The sequence below is a fragment of the Thamnophis elegans genome, chromosome 8 (assembly GCF_009769535.1).
Source record: "Thamnophis elegans isolate rThaEle1 chromosome 8, rThaEle1.pri, whole genome shotgun sequence".
In the NCBI taxonomy this organism is placed as follows: Eukaryota; Metazoa; Chordata; class Lepidosauria; order Squamata; family Colubridae; genus Thamnophis; species Thamnophis elegans.
The window spans coordinates 18,628,273-18,650,958 of NC_045548.1; the positions used below are offsets into that span (position 1 = coordinate 18,628,273).

At 38.8% G+C, this 22,686-nt stretch overlaps 1 protein-coding gene across 1 annotated transcript in view; it reads left to right on the forward strand.

Annotated features, from left to right (window-relative positions):
* Positions 1-22,686, forward strand: part of NETO1 (neuropilin and tolloid like 1) — a 96,369-nt gene that overhangs the window by 43,004 nt on the left and 30,679 nt on the right. Inside the window, exons 5-6 of the mRNA XM_032223482.1 lie at positions 13,508-13,549; positions 13,641-13,768. Of these exons, the coding sequence (XP_032079373.1) occupies positions 13,508-13,549; positions 13,641-13,768 (170 nt within the window). The remainder of the gene's footprint in view (positions 1-13,507; positions 13,550-13,640; positions 13,769-22,686) is intronic.

Sequence of the window (22,686 nt, forward strand, 5' to 3'; positions counted from 1 at the left end):
TCTTCTTCTATATGGATCTTCTGTTCACATTATTAATTCAGTGGTTTTAGCAAAGGAAACTGTTACTGAAGAATTTATCCTTCTTTGGAGGAATTGTCTAACCGAAAGTTAGACAACATAAATCAGGAATTAGGCTTTATAAGTAACTTATCTTCTCTTATAAATAACTTCTCTTCAGCATATATAATTATCATTTCCATTTCTGTAACTCCTAGTATTATTGTGAATACATGTATGCTTAGTTTCTTAGCCTAGCTTTAGAGGTGTTTGAATCATCGGGCTATTATAAAGAAATAAGGTAGGCCTCTTTCTTTCATTTTTTGAATTTTTCCATGAATCATTATGACACAAAACATGAGTCAAACAAGTTGTGTGCTATCACGAGTGGGTTCAGTTCCATTGGGCATTGTATCACTGCAGTAGCGTTTCCAGTAATGAATTTGGCTTCAGTAAAATTTTATTTTTAGAATGGGGTGGGATGAGGGGGAGCATATAAAAAAGAATGAATGAAAAAGACCTTCCATGTGGTGTATGTGCTTTCATTTTATCTGTGAGCCCATTCATGTGTTAAATGCTCATCTATTCTTGCCTGTCAGAAATATTTTTATGCTGGTTGGCAGTCTATAATGCACAGGGCTATCCATATGGCTTCATTCAAAAGTATTAGAGGTACGTACAATCATATCTTTTAATATTGCTGTCAGTGGAACTATTCTTGAGCTTAGAAAGCAGAGGAAACAGATTTTTGCTATGATTGACATGCTTATTAATAGCAATCCAGCAAATATTTGCTCTTGTTTGCAGTTCTACTCATTTTGTACTTATCCAGAGTCTGAAGACTGAGCTTATTTATATCATAATTGAAATTGTTTGCATGCTAACAAGATGGTTATATTGCTCATTATTTCTTTCATCCCTTTTGACTCAAGGGTGAAGTTGACAAGCTGAAAACAAATAATATACAGTGCATTATGTATCATTATGTTTTCTGACTTTTGAATGATAATACATAATAGAGCTTGCTATTATGGCCAAATGTGAGGAATACGGAAATGGCTCCTGATCTTAATAAAATTTGGATCTGATCTGGTTTATTTGATTAGTAAAAGATCTGAATTCAAAATTTAGAGCCCAGAAATGAAATTTGTCCAACTAGAATGACATTACATCATAAGTGTTGGCCGATAATATTTTTCCAGGGCGCTGCTCAGGAAGGTCCAAGTAAGGGTTAAATACAGCCAAACTGCCCAGAACTGAATTGAAACTTTAAGCCATGCCTCTGGTGCTGATTATCTTCAGTTTTTTTCAATTCAGCTAGCCCAGTGGACGCGCTTAGAGTTTCTCTTGAATTCTAACAATATTGCTTGGACTCTCCATTGAGCTTAATTTGTAGAAGGATTGGATTTAAGGTGTGAGCAGGCTTGGTGAGATTTATCAGCTTATTTTAGTAATTTAATCCTTTTCTCTCCTTCTTTGTCCCCCCCACCCCTCGGCGTCCTGCTTGATACCCAGGTGCCGCTAGGTCGGAGTGCCAATGCCAGCACTGCCACAACCCCTCGCTTTGGGGGGGAATTTCCCCGCTGAGGTTTCCGTTGTCTGTGCCTTCTGGAGGCCGGCGTACGGTGCAGCTCCTCAGGGCTCGTAATTGACTTGGCGGCAAGTTTAAAAGGCATTAAAAATGGCCGTCATTTTGGAGCCACTTGCGGTTTCGATTTTGCTTTAAACTGCATGCCGCCGCTGCCTGCAGCCTGACTCACGGCAGGAGCCGCCTGGAGCCATTTATTGTCAGGCCTGGCTGGCGATTTTGGTCCTGAATTATCTGATAGAGCGGCTAGGATTGGGGCCTACCGGTCACAGACCTGCTAATCCTGCAAGCGCTGGAAGCTGTTAATGCTCGTGCCTAGAACCAGGTGGCTGGAAATTGGTGCTGCGACTTTCTGTGTCTCTTCCTCGAGCGTGTTTGGTCTGCGATAGGCTATTGCAAGGTGGTGAGTGGAGGTAGCCCCTTTTTGCATCAGCTAGGCCCAAAGTTATCATATGGCTGATCAGGTACCAGAAGACCCCAACCAACTGGGGGGGTTCCTCCAAGGCCTTCTCCAGGCAGGCCGATATGACTGCTAGGGAAGCCATAAGGGGCTGTAAACCATACTCCAGGCCCGGGCCTAAGCAGGGATCAGGCCCAGACAAGGACACATTGCGTCGGCAGAGGGCCTTTAAAAAACAGTTCTCCAAGGCCCAGCACCAGGCCCAAGCCTCTCATTCAGTGACTCCTGAGGAGCCCTCCATGGAGGTTCCACCAGCTCAAGAACATCCCATCTCGGATAGTGAGGAAGAGGGCAAGGAATTTTCCCCCATGACCTCTATGGCCATGGCAGTTTCCCCTGGACCTTCAATGGCGGATCAGGCCAACCTCTTTGCTTGCCCTTCGGATTTAGAGGAAGGCCCTGCTCTGGGGTCCTTGGCCCCCCAACATCCATCTCCTAGGCCCGCCCCAGGGTTTGTCCCTTTGAGGATCAAGGGTCCAACCTTTCGGTTGAGATGAAGGAAATTATTAATAAGGCCATATCCCAGGGCATTGAGGCGGGAATGCTACAGAAGGGCAAACGGATCCACAAGACTAAGCATCTTGAGCCCCAGGCAGTTCCCAGGGCCGCATCTCCCCCACCTATTTCGCATTCCCCCCATTCCTCTTTGGGGTCTGAGGATTCGGACTGGGAGGAGGGGAAGGACCTAGGCAGGAGGCTGAATTTGCTGGGGAGGAAGGCGGTGCCACCATCATAAATGATTTTTTTTTTGCTTTAGGAGGCTCCATTCTCAGATCCATTGACTCTAAAAATTATAAATGTTGTCTTAATTATGATAGAATGTAATCAGGCTATAACTATCAATTGTTTTCACATAAAGAATCTTCACTTATGATGACAATTGGACCTTGAATCTTGATCGTTAAGCAAAGCAGTGATTAAGCAAGATGATTCTCTCAATGACTGGTATCTTGCTTCTCACAGTTGTGATCATTAAGGAGCTATGCATGCCTCCTGTGGTGGAGTAGGGGAGAGGACATGGGCCTTCAACCATACCCCGGAGGCACAAGCCCTTTTCTCACCCAGTTGAGAGATTGATCACGAATATGATGGTATTTGCCAGCATTTTCATCAGATTTACAGTTCATTCCTCCATTATATACTATTAGTTTATCCAGAAACAATCCAAGCAATAGTTTAACCTAACCATGGCTATATATATATATATATATATATATATATATATATATATATATATATATATATATATATATATATATATATATATATATATATATATATATATATATATATATATATATATATATATATAAAATTATGAAAAGGAAAAAGACAGGAACAAAATACGCAAAGGAATAAAGTTTGTTTGGCTGGATGCCAGGGTCATTACTACACTGCCCTGTGTGGCATCTTTATCACAAATATTTATTATGTATGATTGCTTAGATTTCAGAGGTTTCAGCAAAAATATTATCCTAGATAGGATGCTATATGTAACTTTAATAAATAAAAAGGAAGACATGAAAATATCTGCCTTGGAGTAAATAATGTATAGTATACAGTAGTACCTCACTACTCATGGTTAATTGGTTTTGGGAGGCATGATGAGTACCAAACAATTTTTTCTCATATGGAATAACGTAGTGAGTTATAAAGTAGATAAAACCAACAAGTTCTAGCTTGTGCATTGAGTACCAAAGAACGATGAGGCAAAATGTTTCCATCAAAATTCTCTGAGTACCTCAGATTCAAATTCAATGAGTTTGTACGGATAATCTGGCCTTCAAAATTTTCATATCTCTTTAATTTTCACAATTGGCTTGTCCACAAGTGGCCCTTTTTCATAATATTGTGATTAAAAACTGCTTACCCATGGATGTGCTTATCAACAAGCAGATATATAGGTTATGCTGGTACTTTTATAAAGCTGAAGGAAAAAATTTACTGTATATACAGTAGGACAAGCCCTTCTGTAGATAAGATGAACCCAATTTTTGGGTTGCAGTTTGGCCTACATTTTTCAGCGTACCTGTCAGTATATATGGTAGGTGTGATGATGATCTTGTCTGGCATAGAGGAAATCACTCTAATCAGCAGTTTTTATGTGGTAAAATTTGAAGATGTCTGAGTAGCTATATCATATTTGGCAAAATATAAAGTTCCCTGATGCGATTTATTGTTACCTACCTTTGCCTACTATTAGCTGCCCTGAAAGTTGATTTAGGTATGTGTAAATAAATGTATTGTAAATACATTTATTTACACATACAATATAGATGATTAAATAAAACAGCATTCAATAATGTTAATTAACAAAATCAGTTCAATTCAAAATTGTTGGTACTATACAAAATACAAAACACTGGTACAACAATATTCAGTTTCTGATTCAGGGTAGAATTTTCTGGTAGGACACTGCCTTTGTAGCTGAAAGAAGGAATGATTTATGAATGGATGAAAGCTGCCATTACGCTGAGCAGTTTAGTTTGGAGTGATTGTCTGAATTATTTGTAAGTGTTTGATCTGCTTGCAAAGCATGTAAAGAAAGATGTGTGTTTTGTGACTTCAAGGACAGAGTAGTTTCTTGCAGGTTGATCTTGCCATGTCTTCCTTTGCTTTAACTTTCTCAGTGTTATCTGTGACAGGCACACAGACTATTGATGAGATAAGCACCTGTCTGCAGAATTTCTCAGACTTCAGGAAAAATAAGAGTATTATTCCTTACTCAAGAAGATTTGTAATCGCTAGACTAGAATATTCTGTCATTCAGAATGTTCTGCTGTGATAATAATTTATCATTTTAAGGCTCACCTATATTCATGTTGATTTTTCAACCCTTGAATATTTTATCATTTCTTGAAGGGAAGTGAATCAAAACCGAATATCCAAGGTGAGATATATTTTGTGTTGCATGCTACTAGTCAAATCTGTATTTTGTATTTTTATTCATGAGTCTTGTTTTTGGAATCCATTGAGTGATCAAAAATAAACAGAGAATATTTATCTGGAGTAGCAAAACATTGACAGTGATTGACTCCTCTTATTCTATTAGATATTTTTGTGATCAGAAAGCTGTGAAACAATAAGCAAGGCAAGGAGCTTAGGTCATGTGAGGACTGCAAAATCTAGAGGACTGACAATCAAGAGATGGTTGTCACTGGTAAACTTAGTAATATCTTATATCAGAATTGAACAGGAGGAAGAGAGCAATAACCAAGTACAATGCTAAATATATAGCTTCACTGCAAAGGGAGATTTTTTTAAGGGAACAGATGGAGACAGAAATGGGCTTAACAGTAGCAATTATTTCTAATTATTTGTAGTTATGACTGAATGCAAATTAATTCTTAGGAGATTGGTTTTGTTTATAACAAAGGTTTTTTTATTAAATCACTGAAAAACTCAATAAGTAGATAAATTAATCTACTTGTATTATTATAAAATATAAGTTAGTAGCTCTTACAAGGTTGGTTTGGTTATTTCATTAATAGTTTAAGATGTTTCATACTTCTTCAAGCACTTTCATCTTTCAGTGAATCTACAATAAATCTTTGCTTTTGAAAGAAGTCAGGGATGTTTTTGTGAACTCAAAGCCTTCTTCCTTTGTTGTACTTGGTTTCTTCCCTTTGATTTTTTTTTGCCCTGCGATTTTAGACATTTGAAAATAATTTTGCTTTCCTTGTCACTTAATCTTCCCTGACCTATGCTACCAGCATTAGCTCTATACTTTCATTTACAGAATGGAGTAGGAAGGGGTCAACGAATGTACATTTCAGTTGATACAATTTAAATGTAGCACAATTGATTAATTCCATGTTAATATTATCTATACTATCAACCCTCATCATGTTTAGGATGCTAAAAACTGGCATCGTAAGGACACTCTTGGTGGAAAGTGACTATAAATCTATTTTATGCTGCTATTGATTATTGGTATCCAAACACCTCATGATGTCTAGTTACATTATGGTGGAGGATGATGAACCAGGGTTTCACTGCTTGTTACTGCTATCATTATATGGATTCCAACCTAATCAATACAAATGTACTGTTCTACTTTATTTAAAATAAGAAGTAGGAATGATTAAGCCCCACGATCAATATGTGGGTTGAGATCTGGGTTAAGATTCCAGCTTTCCACCAGAAAAAAGACTAAAAGCAGGAAGGGCAGCAATATGCAATGTAACATAGACTTTCATTGCTGTTAAAGTTAGATCTACAAGTATGACTGGCATGTAAAAGAAGACTTAGATTTTTTTTTTTGGTACATATTTCCTTTATGTAGTTTCATCTAGCCAACCTTATCTGAACTAGGAAGTCAAACAGTCAGTGTTGCTTAATTATATAGAAAGGAGACCTCCAGAGAATGCCAAGGCTTAGCGTAAAGAGGCAAGTCTAAAAATAGTCATTAAGGGACACAGTGAAAAACCATTTCTACTACCCAGAATTGTATGACTGGGATAGTTTGCAGATATCATATGCAAATACATATGCTGATGATGTTGCTGATAACAATATTGATGTCCATGTTGAATTGATCTCCCTTGGATAGCATATTTCCTTCTTCCTTCCTTGCAGCTGGCCTGATCTTCCAACTTAACTGCCTATCACTGCTGGCATGCTATCAGTTTCCAGCCTCAGCTACCTGCTAAACGATTTTCAAGACTCTTCTTTTGGTCTATTCTTATATCTGCTCAAATATTTACCTGGAATCCTGCAGCACTGCAGTTGGGCTTTAGGTCTCCTGGGTCTTGTGTCATTTAATTATTTTGCCTCAGGTTTGTTCTATACTTTCCCTTCAATTCTTTTCCTAAGCTCACTCCAGTCCTTTCTGTAAGGCCCACAAGGGGAGAAAGAAGCTGAATCAAGCAGAAGCAGTTGGAATATGTCAGGTTCAGTCAGACAAATAAAGGTAAAGCTAGGCAGGTGGAGACAACTAAAAATATTACAAATTATGTCATTGTAGAATAATTGATACCAATTGTAACAAGGAAGATACTACTGAGCAGGGAAGAGGAGCATAAATGATTCACAGCACTTCCTGCTGTATAAGCTATAGAAAGATATATTTACAAAGGACTGAACTAATCCAGAGCTTTGACAATCTTTGGTTCCAAAAGGCCACAGGGCCACAAGCATCCACTGCTCTGGATGCTTTTGTCAAAAGAGCCCTTTTAGATATGATGGTGATATTATGTCAAATGTAGAAAGGGGAAATCCTGCATTGCTTTTATTAGACCACATTCCAAACAAAGGGGTACTTATTGTATAGGGCTTTTTATGTCACCCTCTGCGTTACAGTTTGGGATGGTCCAAGAAGAGCAGAATGTTCTCCTCCTAACCCTTTTCCTAGAGTAATGTTTTTTTTATATTAAGACATTTTTATAGAATAAAAACAAATTGAAGAAAAATGGGAACCCGCCAGAAACAAAAAAGAGAAAAAAATATCCCCTAAAGTTAATAAATATACGAATCACTTTTGACCTTCTTTTCAATAGATAATTACAGTTTTCCTCCCTTTTAAATGTTATATCAGTCCTTCCACCCTCTTGTTTAATCCACTTGTTTGCCCCATCTTTCAGAAATGGTGGTTATTAAACTGGAAGTAATCATCTCAAAGACTGTATTTGGGGCATATCCTGAGAGCAATGGGACAATTCATTGTTTGTGAATTGAAGATCCAATTTGGGACTGCCTCTTTTGAAATGCTTGTGTAAAACAACAAGGTCTGATTTCTTGAAGTCAGAGGGATAATGACATTATTTTAGATTGGGAAAAGAAGTATTTGGATCAAATAGTTTTAAGAACTATTCATTTGGAGAGGAGAGGAGTGGACTTTATGATTAAAACTTTCTCCAAAACTGGCACAGAGAAACAGCCCATTACTGTAGATGGGGAATGCAGGGTATTAAAACTCTTTGGTCACCATCACTTCCTGATACCAGTGGCCATGCCAAGTTCCAGGAGACTAATTGTCTTCTCTGAAACCAAGTCTGTATATCTGCTCCCACTTATCGCACTGTCATGGCCCCCTTCGGAGTTTGGGTCTGAGGAGGAGGAGATGGGTCTGAGGCCGGTACAGAGGATGGTGCAGTCCCTACAGTTTAGGAGGAACGACCTGAGAATTAGGACAAGGCAGTCCCAGGTCCATCAGGCCTCAGAAAAGTAGGCAGGGAGGAAGAGAAGGCTCAGGCTGATCAAGGAAGGGGTAGGAGACGAAAAGGGCAGGCACTGGAGCAGAGGAGTGACAGAGCTCTGGAGATGAGCAAATACCTCCCTGGCCTGATCCCCAAGTGCGAAGAATGGAGAGAAGACAGAGTCAGCACAGGGCAACCAGATTACTCAGTAGGACACCCCGCCCCTCCTCACGAGGTTCACTGGAGAGTAACACTTAAGGAGATGCGGTGAGGAGGGGCTTTTGCCAAGAACAAGTGTTTGGTTTCAGATTACACTCCCTCGGCGGTGACTCAAACTGCTTGGTTTCAAAGATTGCTTTTGCCCTTTTTTGAGGACTATTCTCGGCTTGCCCTAGCCCTGAAGATTCTCCTTTTAGACCTGCCTGGCCCATCCTGTTGTGAGAAGTCCTCTTGGCCTTTTGGTTTGAATTGTGTCCTTATTTGTGAACTGCGTTGGTCTGTTGTTTCACTGTGCCCTTTGGGAAAACTGTTCCTTGTTTTGGACCTTTTCCTTGCTCTGAGCCTTACCCTTGCTTTCTGTCTGGATTTTTGCTTTGTAGACTGATCGGGTAATTTATGGGCTGTTGTTTGGAGGACTGAGGGTAGAGTCTGAATGGTCAGTATGGAGGATCAATTGTTTAACCCTTTTGAGGAGAAATAAAAGACTTTCTGGAGGCCTGCCTAGTCTTGCCCACCTGGGTCATAACATAGACTGAAAAATATTTATCAGCCTACAGCACTCACAGAAAAGTGAAAATAATAATGAAGCACACTCTGAGACCCAGGAAAGAGATAATTGAAACAGAAAATGCCGTGCTTCTTATTAACTTGGAATTGTAGTAATAGCATTATTAAAACATAGAATTGATTACCCATGACTTACTTGGGTTGATAAAATTCATAGATTTTGATATAGGTGTTTATATCTTGTTTATCAAGTTCTAACTGAAAATTGCTATTTGCCAGTAAGAAACATAACTAGACTCATAACTAGAATGTGACAGACACAAATGCCCAATTTGTAAACATATCTGGAATATATTTCATGGCCTTTCATTTTCATTCACAACTCCTTAACTCATATGTTCATCTTACAATGCCATCATCTACATTTGAAATAAGAAGGGAGGAGGCAATAGGCAGATGGACACAATTATAGTATCATAAATGTGTTGTTTCCATTCCTTTCTGTTTGGGTTACAAAGTAATATTGAGAGACTTCTGCTTGAGGGGAAGTAGACTGTCCCACAAGATTCTGATTTGTTTCCCTCAATATTGATATCGACATGAAGGTATTGGAAAGGATGATTTCCGGTCTAGGACTAGTTCCATTAATATGCTAATGATACTTAGCTATAATTATTCTTTCTGAGAACTCAGCTAGATGGTGCTTGACCTACTCTGAATATAAAGGACTGTAAAATAAAATAAGGTGAAGCTGTGTTTAGAGCAAAGACTACACTTTTATTGATTCTAGAAGCTGAATGTCAGGATATGTGAGATGCACCTTTTCTGGATGGGACTGCATCCCTGAGGAACATCTCTGCAGTCTGTGGATTCTCCAGCTCAACACCCATATAATTTCAGTGAAAGAGATAGTCATTTATTAGACTCAGTTGATACAGCAGTGTGTCCCATCTGGGAGGAAACGGACCAGTGATTCAAGACTTGCAGTGTGTTCTTTGTCAGCCAACCCTTGAAGGTGATCTGTATGTAACTCAAAAAGCAATACTGTTAGTGGTAAGGGGATCTCATTTGAATTCCACATTACTTACCCATGGGTTGAAATAGCTTCACTTTTTAAGCTTTTGAATATCAATGGAACAACTTCTATGGGTCATGACACAAATATAATTAACAAATTACAGAACATATTGGATCAACTCTTTCCTTTTCCTAGCAAAATGTGCAAAGCCACAACTGGTTATGGAAAAGTCTCACATAAAGTTTTTTTTTCTCCGTCTTTCTGAAACTTGATCTTTTTTTCTGAGTTGGATCTCATGCTGTATGATCCAGTCCACATCACTTCTTGACTGTGCTAGATTCAGTCCTCCCCAGCTAAACCTCTGGGCAATTTTAATAGAAGGTAATATATGTAGTTCAGATTTGAACCATGGAGCCATTGATGCTCTTTGAGTTTGGTTGTTATTGTTCAGGGTGTCTTCCAGGTCTATACACACCAGGCAAATAGCCATTGCTAGCAAATTCCTTTTGATGTGTATTTCCCATTATATGCCTGCTCATCCTCTTGTAATCCCTTTCTCTCCAATATCTCTGCTGGGAAAGATGTAAGAAACCAGGTCAGGGACAGAATAGTACTTACTAACTGACTGTGATGACTGTAATGATGAACATGTAACTTAGAGAAAGAGAGACGCTGGTTGCAAAGTTATGTTTTCAGAACAATTTTAACTTTGAATTATTTATGCATGAGGCATTTGGTAAGCAAGGTGTACTGGTACTCATTATTGTATCTTTTGAAGTGGAAAATAATTATCTTGAGATTGAAATGTTTTCCTTGAAATTGGTCAATTATCCCCGGTTTTTCTTTTAGTGTAACATATAACTATATTTATTATAGCATATAACTATTACAATATGATTGTATCTGACCTATAAGAAGTTTTGATCTACATCAAAGATAAGCAAAGTACAAAAATATGTAAAGAATTAATTTAACTTTGTTGTACCCAAATTAAACATGACAGTGACATACCTTGGTTACAGTTGATCATGTCTAAATCTCATTGATATTACAAATTCAACATTTGGTTGTTCTGGAAGAATAGTTAGTAATGATAATTTCAACAAGGTGTTGTTGCAAATATTGAGTAGAATGATACAGTCAGAACATAACCACTCATGTTATTTGCTCTGTAGTGGTTGCCATTATTTTCCTTTATGTACACTTTGTTACTTTGTCTGGATAGTACCATATAGGTCAGGTCCAAGCCACATAATAATGTTTTGGGAGTATAAAGTGACATTACTTCATGTGTGAATAGCTGAGTTCATTGTTGGAAGAGAAAAATGCAAATGAAATTAGTGGGCCATTTTTAAAATGTAATAATTAAAAAAATATTCAGCAAAAAAGTTTTCAGCAATACAATTAAGAAAAACCTTTATTTAAATGTTATGTAAAATCACTGAATAAAAATGTATACATTTAAAAAGCTAAAAAATACAAACTAAAAAGAAGAAAAGAAATACTAAAATAATTTTATAAGAAAAATAATACATTACAATTTTCAATTTCACTACTCTTCTATGACACTAAAACAGAAGATCATATACAACATTAAACATGGTATTAAACCCAGTTTTAGCATATGTACAAAATAGGATAAAATTGTGTGTTATTTGTAAATATCTCCGTGTATATTTTCCATTTCCTTCTATTTTTTAATTGTACCATATCCTGATGGTACATTTTCTTGACAATTTCAAAGATTCAAGGATAAAATGACCATTGAGTATTAGATACCCAAAGTAGTCATAATAACACAGTTGGTTAAAATCTTAATTTACTTCCTCTGAACTTAATACATTTTATGTCATTTGTTGTTTTGAGAGACTGTGCTTCCAGCAATTGATTCCTGGCAATTGATTGACTGGTCCCTGTAGTGTTCTTGATAAAGTTTTTCAGACATGATTTGCCATTACTCCCTTCCTTAAATCATCCAGCTGGCTTTGCGTGTAAGGTTTCTAATCTGATGCCTTAACTACCAACCCAAACTAATTCTTGCCTTAATAATTAAATATATGGAATATATTTGACACAGGGAAAGTAGCATTTGCAGCATGCTCAAGGTTTGTAAATCTAGAGGGGTGTTGATGTGTTATTCATTTATGTCTGATTATTTAGTTTTCTTGAAGATAGAAAGGCAGAAGGATCTTCCATTTGATGTAGTAAACCCTTAGTTGTTTAGCGAACTGTGAACAAATACTATATAATTCTACTTATTTTGACAACTCTATTTGTTACATGTTCAAGCTGATAGATTTGAATAGTTTCTTGATGGTTCTTGGAACTGAAAGGCATCAAGGCAGACAATTCTTCAAAATCTTTTGGAATAGGAAAGAGAGAAGAGTCTTAGGTATTACATCTATTTTTTCAAAGGAATATTCAAGGGAATAAAATGAATGAAGGAGCTAGAGCTGTGATGGTGAACCTATGGCACATGTGACACGCAGAGCCCTCTCTGTAGGCATGTGAGCCATTGCCCAGGTCAGCTCTACCATGGTGTACCCACACACACACACTGTTTTTGTTTTCAGGAGGCTTCAGGGTGGCCTGCTAGGCCCAAAACTGGCCCCAGGGGACTGCGGCGCACTCTCCGTATGGTCCGCTTTTCATCCTGGGAAGCTTCAGGGAGGCCTGCTAGGCCCAAAACAGGGCATGGGGGATTGCACGCGTGCACATGGGGTCCCGTGCTTGCGTGGGTCATGGGGGAGTCATGCGCACATGCACGGGGGGCAGGGCACATTGCATTGTGGGTGAGGCCATGCACATGAGCTTGATGTCACGCACATGTGCAATTTCAGCACAAGACAAAAAGGTTAGCCATCACTGAGCTACAGTGATATTGGGAGAACATTTAAAGAGAATCTGACTTAATATACTTTACACCAGTCCTGGTTAAATTGTGATTCCCTTGGGAGTTGAATGAAGCCTCCAGAGCACTGGCATGTAAATTGCAATGTTTTAACATGACAGAAGGAGAAAATAATTATATATTCAAGGAGGGCAATCATTTAAATTACAATTTAAAGTATTTTTCATTTAATAAAATATATACTGCAGTTAAATCTCACTTAACTTTTATATTAGCCCTGTCTTTTTTTAATAGGGCAGATAATATGCATTTATAGTGAAAAAGGAAATGAAGCTCGTTTCTTTGTTACTTTCTTGTGCCAGCAGGTAGCTATTATATAGTTGGGTAGACCTTAGCTGCAGCCGCTGGGTTGGCTGTTCAGATGAGTTATAATTAGTTGAATTTAGTCTGTATTATGGGCATCGTTTTAATTGAATTTTTCTTGTGTGCTTAAATGTATTTGCTTTTGTTAGTCATTACCCTTTGTTGGAAAAGCAGAGTAGAAATTCAGTAAATTAGCAAATTGACCACCTGAGGGTAACTTTGCTTTTTAAAAGAACAAATCTCATTTTAAAAATTCAACTTAATAGTTCTCTTCAGATCCCCATAATTAAGATTAAGCTACATTATAATATTTCAAAGAGTGTTGGGTAAACAGGCTAATTTGTTTCTTCCTTGGTTTCACTTTCAGATCCCGAATTCAAGGATCTCGGGGTTTTGAAACCATTGCCAGGTCGGTATGTTCAGTTTTCCATAGCACTTCAAAACCTTTGTATTTGATCTGATTTTCTTTTTGATTGATCTTATGTTTTGTTGTTATTCAGTTTGTGAGTTTCAAATGGGAGGATCTGAAGGAATTGTGGAATCGGTGCAGATTGGAAAAGAAGGAAAAGCTTCTGATTCTGAGGCTGTTGATTGTAAATGGTACATCCGAGCACCACCACGATCCAAGGTCAGTTCTGTTCCATTCTTTGATTTGGGGGTCATCATTTAAGCAAGTGACTACATTAATACAGGAATGTGTTGCTTTCTGCAAATAACTTTTGTTTAATAAGCAGTATCTATATAACCTGTAAACTTACATTTGCTATGCGGAAAAAGTAGTTATCAGTCTAAATATTTTGAGTAGTATGGTAGATTTAGAGCAATTTGGTCAGTGGTGGGTTTAAATTTTTTTAGAACCTCTTCTGTGGGTGTGGCCTGCTTTGTGGGAGTGGCTTGCCGGCCATGTGACTGGGTGGGAGTGGCTTGCCAGCCATGTGACTGAGTGGGAGTGGCTTGGCAGTCGTGACTGGGTGGGCATGGCCAACTTGTAAAATGTGGTGAAACTCACTTAACAACGCTCTTGCTTAGCAACCAAAATCTTGGCTCAGAAACTGGCATTTGAAGCACGCAAGTCTTAAAGCTATCAAGTTACAAGCCCCTTGCACCCCTAATCCTTTAGAAAAAAACCCAGGGGTGTTCAAACTTGACAGTTTTAAAACTTTAAGGTTTAGATAGGACTCTTGGAGGCAGGCGGGGTGATTGGTGAGCCAGCCAAACAGTGAGCGGCGGGCGGGGCGCAGACAGGTGGGGGGAGGGAGCTGGAACCAGTTCTAAATGGCACGGTAGATTTGTGGACCCTCTTCTATAGAAGAGTTTAGAACTGGCAGGAACCCACCTCTGAATTTGGTGCCCAGGCAATTTTTAGGTGTGAGCCCTTTCCTATGTATTAGCTTATATTATAGCAAACATATCATTGTTGAATATTTTCAAGGACTCCAAAACTTTCAATTAGTAATTCAGTAATATAGCATCACTTTTCCAGAATTAAAAGAGCAATGTTTTGGAAGAAAGGGCAGATCTACACTTTCTAATTGCCCTTCCAACTTCTAATTATCCTGTATGCTAAAATGCAACTTTCACTGTCCTCTGCAGACACTCCAATTTGTCAACTTTCATTTTAGTGGTGTCCAGAATTGGATATGGTATTCAGATGGGTACCTGATCAGGATGGAGTAGATGGGACAATTACTTCCCATGGTCTTCAATCTGTGTTCCTATTAACACATTGCATGCATCATGCTGTTGGTTCACATTCAACCTGTGATCTACTTACACACCCAGAATCTTTTCACATGTACAGCCAGGTTTTGCCATATTTATTTCATATTTTTACCCAGATGTAGAGCTTCATATTTCTCCCTATTAAATATATTTTGCCCATTGCATCCCATTGTTCAAGTCTATCTGTGGAGCTTTTTGAATCTATTTTTTTAAAAGTGTAGGTCCATCCTCCTAATTTTGTGTCATCTTCAGATGTGATGATGTGGTGATAAAAATGTTGAACAGCACAGAACTCTGTTTAGGACCTTTAACACTCCACTCAGTACTATTAGCTAATTTGATACGGAGCCATTTAAGAGTATTCCCTTTAACCATATTTCAGACAATTATAAATGTCTACAGTTGTATCATTTTCTACTTACATTATCATTTTATTAATGAGGACATCATAAGAAACTTTATTGCTGAGGTCAAAATATTAAGTTAGTCATTCTGTCAAAAAAGGAGATGACAGTAGCATTTCATGACTTGTTTATGGCAGATCCACAATGACTCCTTTTAACTGTTGCATGTTTATGCAAAGACGCCCAGATATTCTGTTAACTTATCTGCTAAGGGATCTTGCTTGGTGTAGATATAAAGCTGAGAGGCCTGTAATTTTGCAGGTTCTTCTCTTTTCTGAAATAGAGATTGTTTGTTCTTCTTCAACCTTCTAAAACTTAACAGTTCCCTGGGAGTTTTCTAGGATTACAATTAATGGTTCTGCTATCATCTCTAAAACTTCCTTCCATATCTAGGATGTAATTCATTTGGCTCCCAAAAAAGTCAAGTAATTTAAATTAGCTGAGTGATCTTGTTTGGCCTGAGATACATTTCCCACCTTCTACCAGTAGTACCATGGCTAGCTAGAGCTTCATTTTTCTTCAGAGAGGAGACAGACCTAAAAAACACAATAAAACATTCTGCCTTCTCACGGTCATCCATAACCTGTTCCTTGCTATGTTTCTTCAACAGACCTACATTGTGTTTTTTTGTTTCTTTTCTTTTTTCCAGAGGTATCTGAAATAATGTTTTTTATTCCTTGGGCATTTCTTGCAAACCTCAGTTCATTCTCTGCTTCAGCCATTCTCACCTAGTCCTTACTGATCCTTCTTTCTCTCATTATTTTGTTGTAATTCTGTCTGTCAAGTGCAGGAAATAAGGAATCCAGACAGTTCAAATGAATAAAAGTGTATTGCATGCTAAAGTGCTTTACAAGGATCCAAAGCAAATTAAGGGTATATAAGAGTCAACAGAATTTAAGATGGTTGGACTTAGATCTCTTATGAGCACAAAAGGACTCAAGACTGATGACACATTTGGTCTTTCCCTCGGCCTCAGCTTAGTCATCTTCTACACTATCCTTCCTATTCATAATAACCTTTCAGCAGTTTAGGAAGTGACTACACTGATGTCATCAGATGTCACCTTCTGTAGCTATCCAAAAATTCTATTTATGTTAATTTTCCATTTCTTTCTGAACCCAGTTTTTGCCTGACAATGATAGTGGATTTTGGAGACTAATATATAAAGATGAAGTTGGCCATGCCCATACTTGTACTTCTCTGTCTCTTTCTCTTTCTGTAGAATAAACCCCAATTAAGAACCCAATCCATGCATATATACTCATACACACAATATACTTCCAGTACCTTTACAGAGCTGAAGTAGGCTTCTGAAATCCAGACAGATGTATTATGGACTAGAAGCAGCCATGCCAGCAGATGGATACCTATGTTCATGCATACCCATATGCATAATTATAATGCACTATACAATTGAATTGAATTTGAATTGAATTTAATGAATTTATAGGCCGCCCAATCCTGAAGAACTCCGGGTGGCTTACAACAAATAAATTTTAAAAAGTAGAAAGTTAAAAAACGAGGAAACACAGATTAAAAAACCACTTCACGCACCCAGTCTAATCGGGGCTGTCCCTCAGTCAGGCCTGCCAGAATAGCCCGGTTTTAATAGCATTTCGGAAGGCCATGAGAGTGGGTAGGGTCCAGATCTCTGGGGGTAGTTCGTTCCACAGGGTCGGAGCGGCTACAGAGAAGGCCCTCCCCCGGGTAGTTGCCAGCCGACATTGTCTGGCTGACGGCACCCAGAGAAGGCCCACCCTGTGCGATCTTATCGGTCGTTGGGAGGTATGTGGCAGAATGTCATGCTATAAACTACATTATAAATTACTTCATGGCAATTCAGACAAGAAACACTACCCAGGAGCATCTTTATTGTGAAGTGACATTAAATAGAATCTGAAAGTATTCTTCCCCTTCTTTCTTTTTAGTCTTTGAAAAACTAGGAATGGTCTCTTTTAAAATGCTTCCCATGCTTGTGTACTGAACTGCCTGATCCGATGGTTGACTTGGCTGCGGGTCTTCCTTCTGTCTTCCAAGGTCATTCCCACATAACATCAAGCATGCACACATAAAGCCTATCCCTTTTCAATTACAGGTTTTTTCCCTTATAGCTGGGTAGGATGATAGAAGAATCAATGCTGATGCAATGGGACTGCTAGAAAAGGAAACGTCCCCTCCCCCATTGTTTCTCCACTTGCCTAATGCTTTCTGTGCTAATTTTCTGAAAGACCTCATCCCTACACCCCCCAATGATCATAGGTCCTTTCAATGTGAGAGGAAAATGAAGCTGCACTCTGAGGCTTCCAATACGGGATCAGAGGCTTTAATCAGCAATAAAACAGGTAAGGGCAATTGGAGAATAAACTGCAAAATGGGTGTATGTCAGGATGTCAAATTCAATTTCATTGAGGGCCTCATCAGGTTTGTTTGACGTCGAGGGGCCAGGGTGCATGTTACCAGGGTGGACATGGCCAGCTCAACATCACTCATGTTGGGGACACCTGTGGTGGCCCGAGCACTCTGCCAGCGAAAACGGGTTCTGAACTCCATTTTCTGCTGTGATGGCCTCCTGCAACCCTCTGCCAGCGAAAATGGAGCTCTGGGAGGCTACTCAGAGCACCCACAAGCTCCATTTTTGGCTGTGATGGTCTTCTGCAACCATCTGCCAGCAAAAATGGAGCTCACAAGAGCCACAGGCAGCCCTCTCGAGCTCCGTTTTTGCTGGCAGAGGCACTGCGGGCCGGTCCTTCGCTATTTCCAGGGTAGCCCTGCAGGCCAGATCTAAGCACCTCATGGGCCAGATTCGGCCCCCAGGCCTTGAGTTTGATACCTGGTATATTGGAGGAAAATGTTTTTTAAATTCTGTTGACATTTATTTATTTATGTATATGGCTGCCTGTCGGACATACACATTTGTCTAGCAACTAATAATAAATAATTTAATAATTAAAACAGAAATAAACACTGTAACCAAATTTTTAACAGAAAGCAAAAAAGAAACACTTTGTTTAAACTTTACAACTTCAATTACAGTATATTGCACAAGATCAATCAATTATTAACAAGTTCTCCTTTTTAACTTAAAAAATAAAAATAATACATTAGAGTCCCAAAGAAAAATGTGTTTGTCTTTAAGTTAGTAAAAATACCAACAAGTGCTTGAATCCAGACGAAAGTAAATTGCATTTAAAATAGTTCGAAATGTATATATGAACTACAGTATGTTATATACATTTTCTTGCATAAGTTGTACAAAAAGAGTAAGCACATTTTACATTAAGTACTTTAGATAAGATGGTTTAGATTCCCTATAGTTAGTGCCGTTGATTCAGGAAGCAAGTAATGTACTCATGGTTTTCTGATTTTCTTTACTGGATGTATGATGGAGAGATTTTGAGAAGCGGTTCTTATGTTTCCAAGGGTAGACATTGGGAGTGATGAGGAAGACAAATGATGACTTATGTGTGATGTAATGACATAAATATTGCACTTATGCACTCTCATTAGACATTTTGAGTGAGACATTCAAATAGTTACCTTATTAAATTGACATTGTTGATGACGTTGTCTTTTGTTGTAGAGAGTAGGGATTAGGGGGCACAGTGGGTCCAGTCATACTATTGTTGGCAGGATCAGGATAATTTGTTTTTCCCAAATTTGAATAGGTTGTTTTGGAGCAGGTTTTTTTGTTGTTTTAAAAATATTTACATAGTTGCTGTTGATTATTGGCCATAACAAAAAGATGCAGTTACCATGTTTCTGGAACCATGAAACTATACTTTGATAATGTGACATACAAATTCATATTCTCTACATACCAACAATAGGATATCACATTAGTCATATATAATGTATGTACATGTGAAGATGGGATTCTGTGAATAATTATTCTAATATATTTCTTCTATAGTATGTTGCCTTTATTTTTATTGATATTTTTACATAAACGTAAACTCTAGTTTTAATTATTATGAACATACTGATTTTTTAAAACAATATGTATAATTTAATAAAAGAGATTTAAGGGTAGTCAGCTGATTTGGAGGAAATTTTCTTTTATTTGTCAATCTAAAAATGATGATACAGAACTAAAATATATAATAGGAACTTATTTTAAAAGTATGGATAAAGAGAGTTCCAGACATTCCCTATTTCTTTGAAACTTTTTTTTAAATCAAACATAGAGCTCCATTTGTTTTCATGCATCCAGTACTATTAAAAAATAGGGTATGATTTGCCCAGTAGACACTGCTTTGAGTGTGCAAAGATTGTGGTTGGAATAGGCAAGCCTGACACGCCATATACCTTATTGCAATAGTGTTTGTTCAAACATAATTTTTCATCAGATTGGATTATCTAATCTAAAAGAGTTGGAGTTATATACACATTTTTCTTCTTTCTAGTAGTAGGTGAACAAGCAAAATAATTATGAAGAAGTGAAATTCTAATTATGTAAAAGACGGAGGTGAATATGCAACTATATTAGTACAATAAGAAATATTGGGGTGGACTACATATAATCTTTTAAGACCCTGAGTTAGCAAATTCAACCTCGGACAGTAAAGAGGATGAATACCAGGAACGTCCCCTTCCCCTTTCTCCGAGATTAAGGTTTTGACTATGAGAAGAAAACCACCCAGAGATTTTCTTTCACGTTTCTACTTTTAATGCTGCTGCTCCAAAGTTGAAATGGAAAAGGAAGGTGAAAGGAAAATAATGTTCTTCTCCCATTCATTGGAAACATATAAATTTAATAAATAAGTAAACTGACTTAACATAACTGATGCATTTTCTAACAGTATGTCATGTCAAGAGCACCCAAGGGGTTGTACAAAATCTATTGCTCATGCCATAATATGTAAGAAAGGTGGGCAGGTCATCCAGACCAGGAACAAATTCTTTATGAGTATATAAGCCTCTCCTCTTCACTTAGAAACAAATAAACCATTTCTCCTTCTTAACTGTGGGGTTTTGTTTTTGTCAGATTTCAAAGTCTTTTAATATATTTTAGGGGAGATTTATTACTTTTCCAATAGATACGCTTTTGCTAGCTTCAATGCGATTTTTTTCTCTTTTTTTTGCCTACAAATGAAAAGTGCAAAACTGTGGTGAACTTTGCTTGAATACAGACAGGCTCTTATGATGGCTTTCTGACTTGCCCAATCAATCTTGTCAAAGCAAATGTGCAGTGACTGATGAAACAGGATTTATCAAAAATGATTCACTATGAAGAGCTTATGAGAGAGCTTTTACTGAAGTTATATGCTTTTCAGAATTTGGACTAATTAATTTTCTCTTAATATATGTCATCAGGGGTTATTGTGTTCAAATTAAAATTTAAAAAAAAAAAACCCTTCCAGTTCAATCTGCATTGCTTTTTTAATTATTTTAAAAACACCAACTTTAAAAGTGGCAAGACAGTAATTTAAAACTGTAATACAATCAGGGCTATTAATTACATATGTTAGGGCTGCGGTGAGGTTATTTTATTCTTGTTGATAACAGCCCTGCCATTTTGTAGTGACATTCCAAAGCTGAAACACCTCTGAAATGCTGTTCTTTATTTCGGTCAAAATTATAATAAGATCAAATGGTTCAAAAAGTGGATTTTTCTAACATTTTAAAACAAAAATGTAGAACAGGGTGATTTTGTTTTCCTCAATCACATAACAATGTTTCATAAGAAAGTACTTACAATGCAGGACATACGAGGTTTTCTAATATAAGAAGATACCATCTTGCTCCATTTGAAGTAATATTAAATAAACAAAAATGCTTGGTGGATTCATTTTTTTTATTTGACTAAAGGCCAGATATTTTTTTGTGGGTTACCATTATAAAATATTTTTAAAAATGGATAAAAGAAACCATGTATGTCCAGACTTAACACACTCCATATACTACACAGAACATCCAATAGGAGGCGTAGGTATCAGTGGCCACTTTACAACCTGTGAACTTGAACTCCTAGAATTCCTTAGTCAACTCTAGGAGTTGAAGTCCACAGGTCATAAAGTGGCCATAGTTGCTCACCCCTACCCAACAGGGACTTAGCAGATACTCAACTCCAGGGCCTGGGAACAGAACCAGTTTTTTTCTGGAGTGAGGGGCTGGATTGGCCTCGAGACTGGGATGAAGCTGAAGCCACACCTCTGCTCCACCCTTCTGACTCCAGTTTCATCTCAGCCCAGCCAGTAATGAGACAAAAAAAAATTGGACTCCTGATTATTACCATTATTGCACCCTCCTCACCTTTCTGGCCCCTTCTAGCGAAGGACCCTACCTCCTCCCCAGTAAGGCTCCTGGTTGTGGCTGCTTTATCTAGCCACCAGGAGAGTGCTGTTGGGCTTCTGGGGACTCAGATGGCTCTGTTGCCATTCCAGTGACCAAATTTGAGCTGTAATTGCCACGTGGAACTGGCTGCAGGCTCTTTATGTGCCAGGGAGGCTAATGGGCTCGGGATTTCCAGCCCTACAGCCTCTCACCGGCTCCAACAGAGCAGTGGTTACATCGGTGGCTGGGAATTGAGCCGCAGCATCGAGGAGCGCTGGGAAGCACACAAAGAGTTTTTTGGCACCCTAAACAAGTTACGGTGGTGGCAAGAAGGCACAGAAGAGATTTGGAGCAGGGAAAGCTTTTGCAGCAGCCCCCTGGAGCGTACGGAGCTCGGCGTTCGCATTGGGACTGACTGCGAGGTTCAGGAAGGCTTCTCCCTTTGTTATTGCTGCAGCTGAAGGAGGTGAGGAGGGTTGTAAGTAGAAGCGAGCACATGGGCAAGCTGGTGGGGGGTGCTGGAGATTCCCTTCCCCTCCATTTTGCCCTGGGAGGGCCCCTCCCCCAGACAGCGCCCTGCAGCCTCTTCTAGGAGGCTTAACGGCCTCTGCCTTCCAGAGGAGCGAGCTGAGTAGGCATAACGCCTCACAAGTCATTCGAGGGCGGAGAAGCTGTGGGCCTGGCAAGGCAGCATCAGTTCCTCTCCTTCCCATTCCAGGTCCTTTGGGGGGTGATCTTTAGTCAGTTTTTCCTCCCAAGTTTTCCAGTTTACCTTGGGGAGTTTGTTGGTTTTTTCCCCCCTTTCTTCCCCTTTTTCCCTGGAAGAACAGGGACTGAGCTTATAGGATCCCAGCTTGCAAGGGTTCCTTACGGAGATCAGGCCTCACCTAATGCTCCAGGCAGCGTGGTTCAGGCTTCAGGGATCCCAGTGGGGATCATTGGATGTGCACAATTCCCCTATAGGGCTGTTGACTCCTTTTGTTAGTGTTTTTTCCTGATGGTGTTGCTGCAGGCTTGCAGTAGCAGAGGAGCCAGGGCCTTGCAAGCCCCCCTCCCACCCCTGTGAGTCGCCCCCCTTTTTTCTCCCTCCCTGGCTGGTGAGGGCTTGGTTCAGGAGAAGTGCTCAGAGAGATCCTGATCTTTCCAT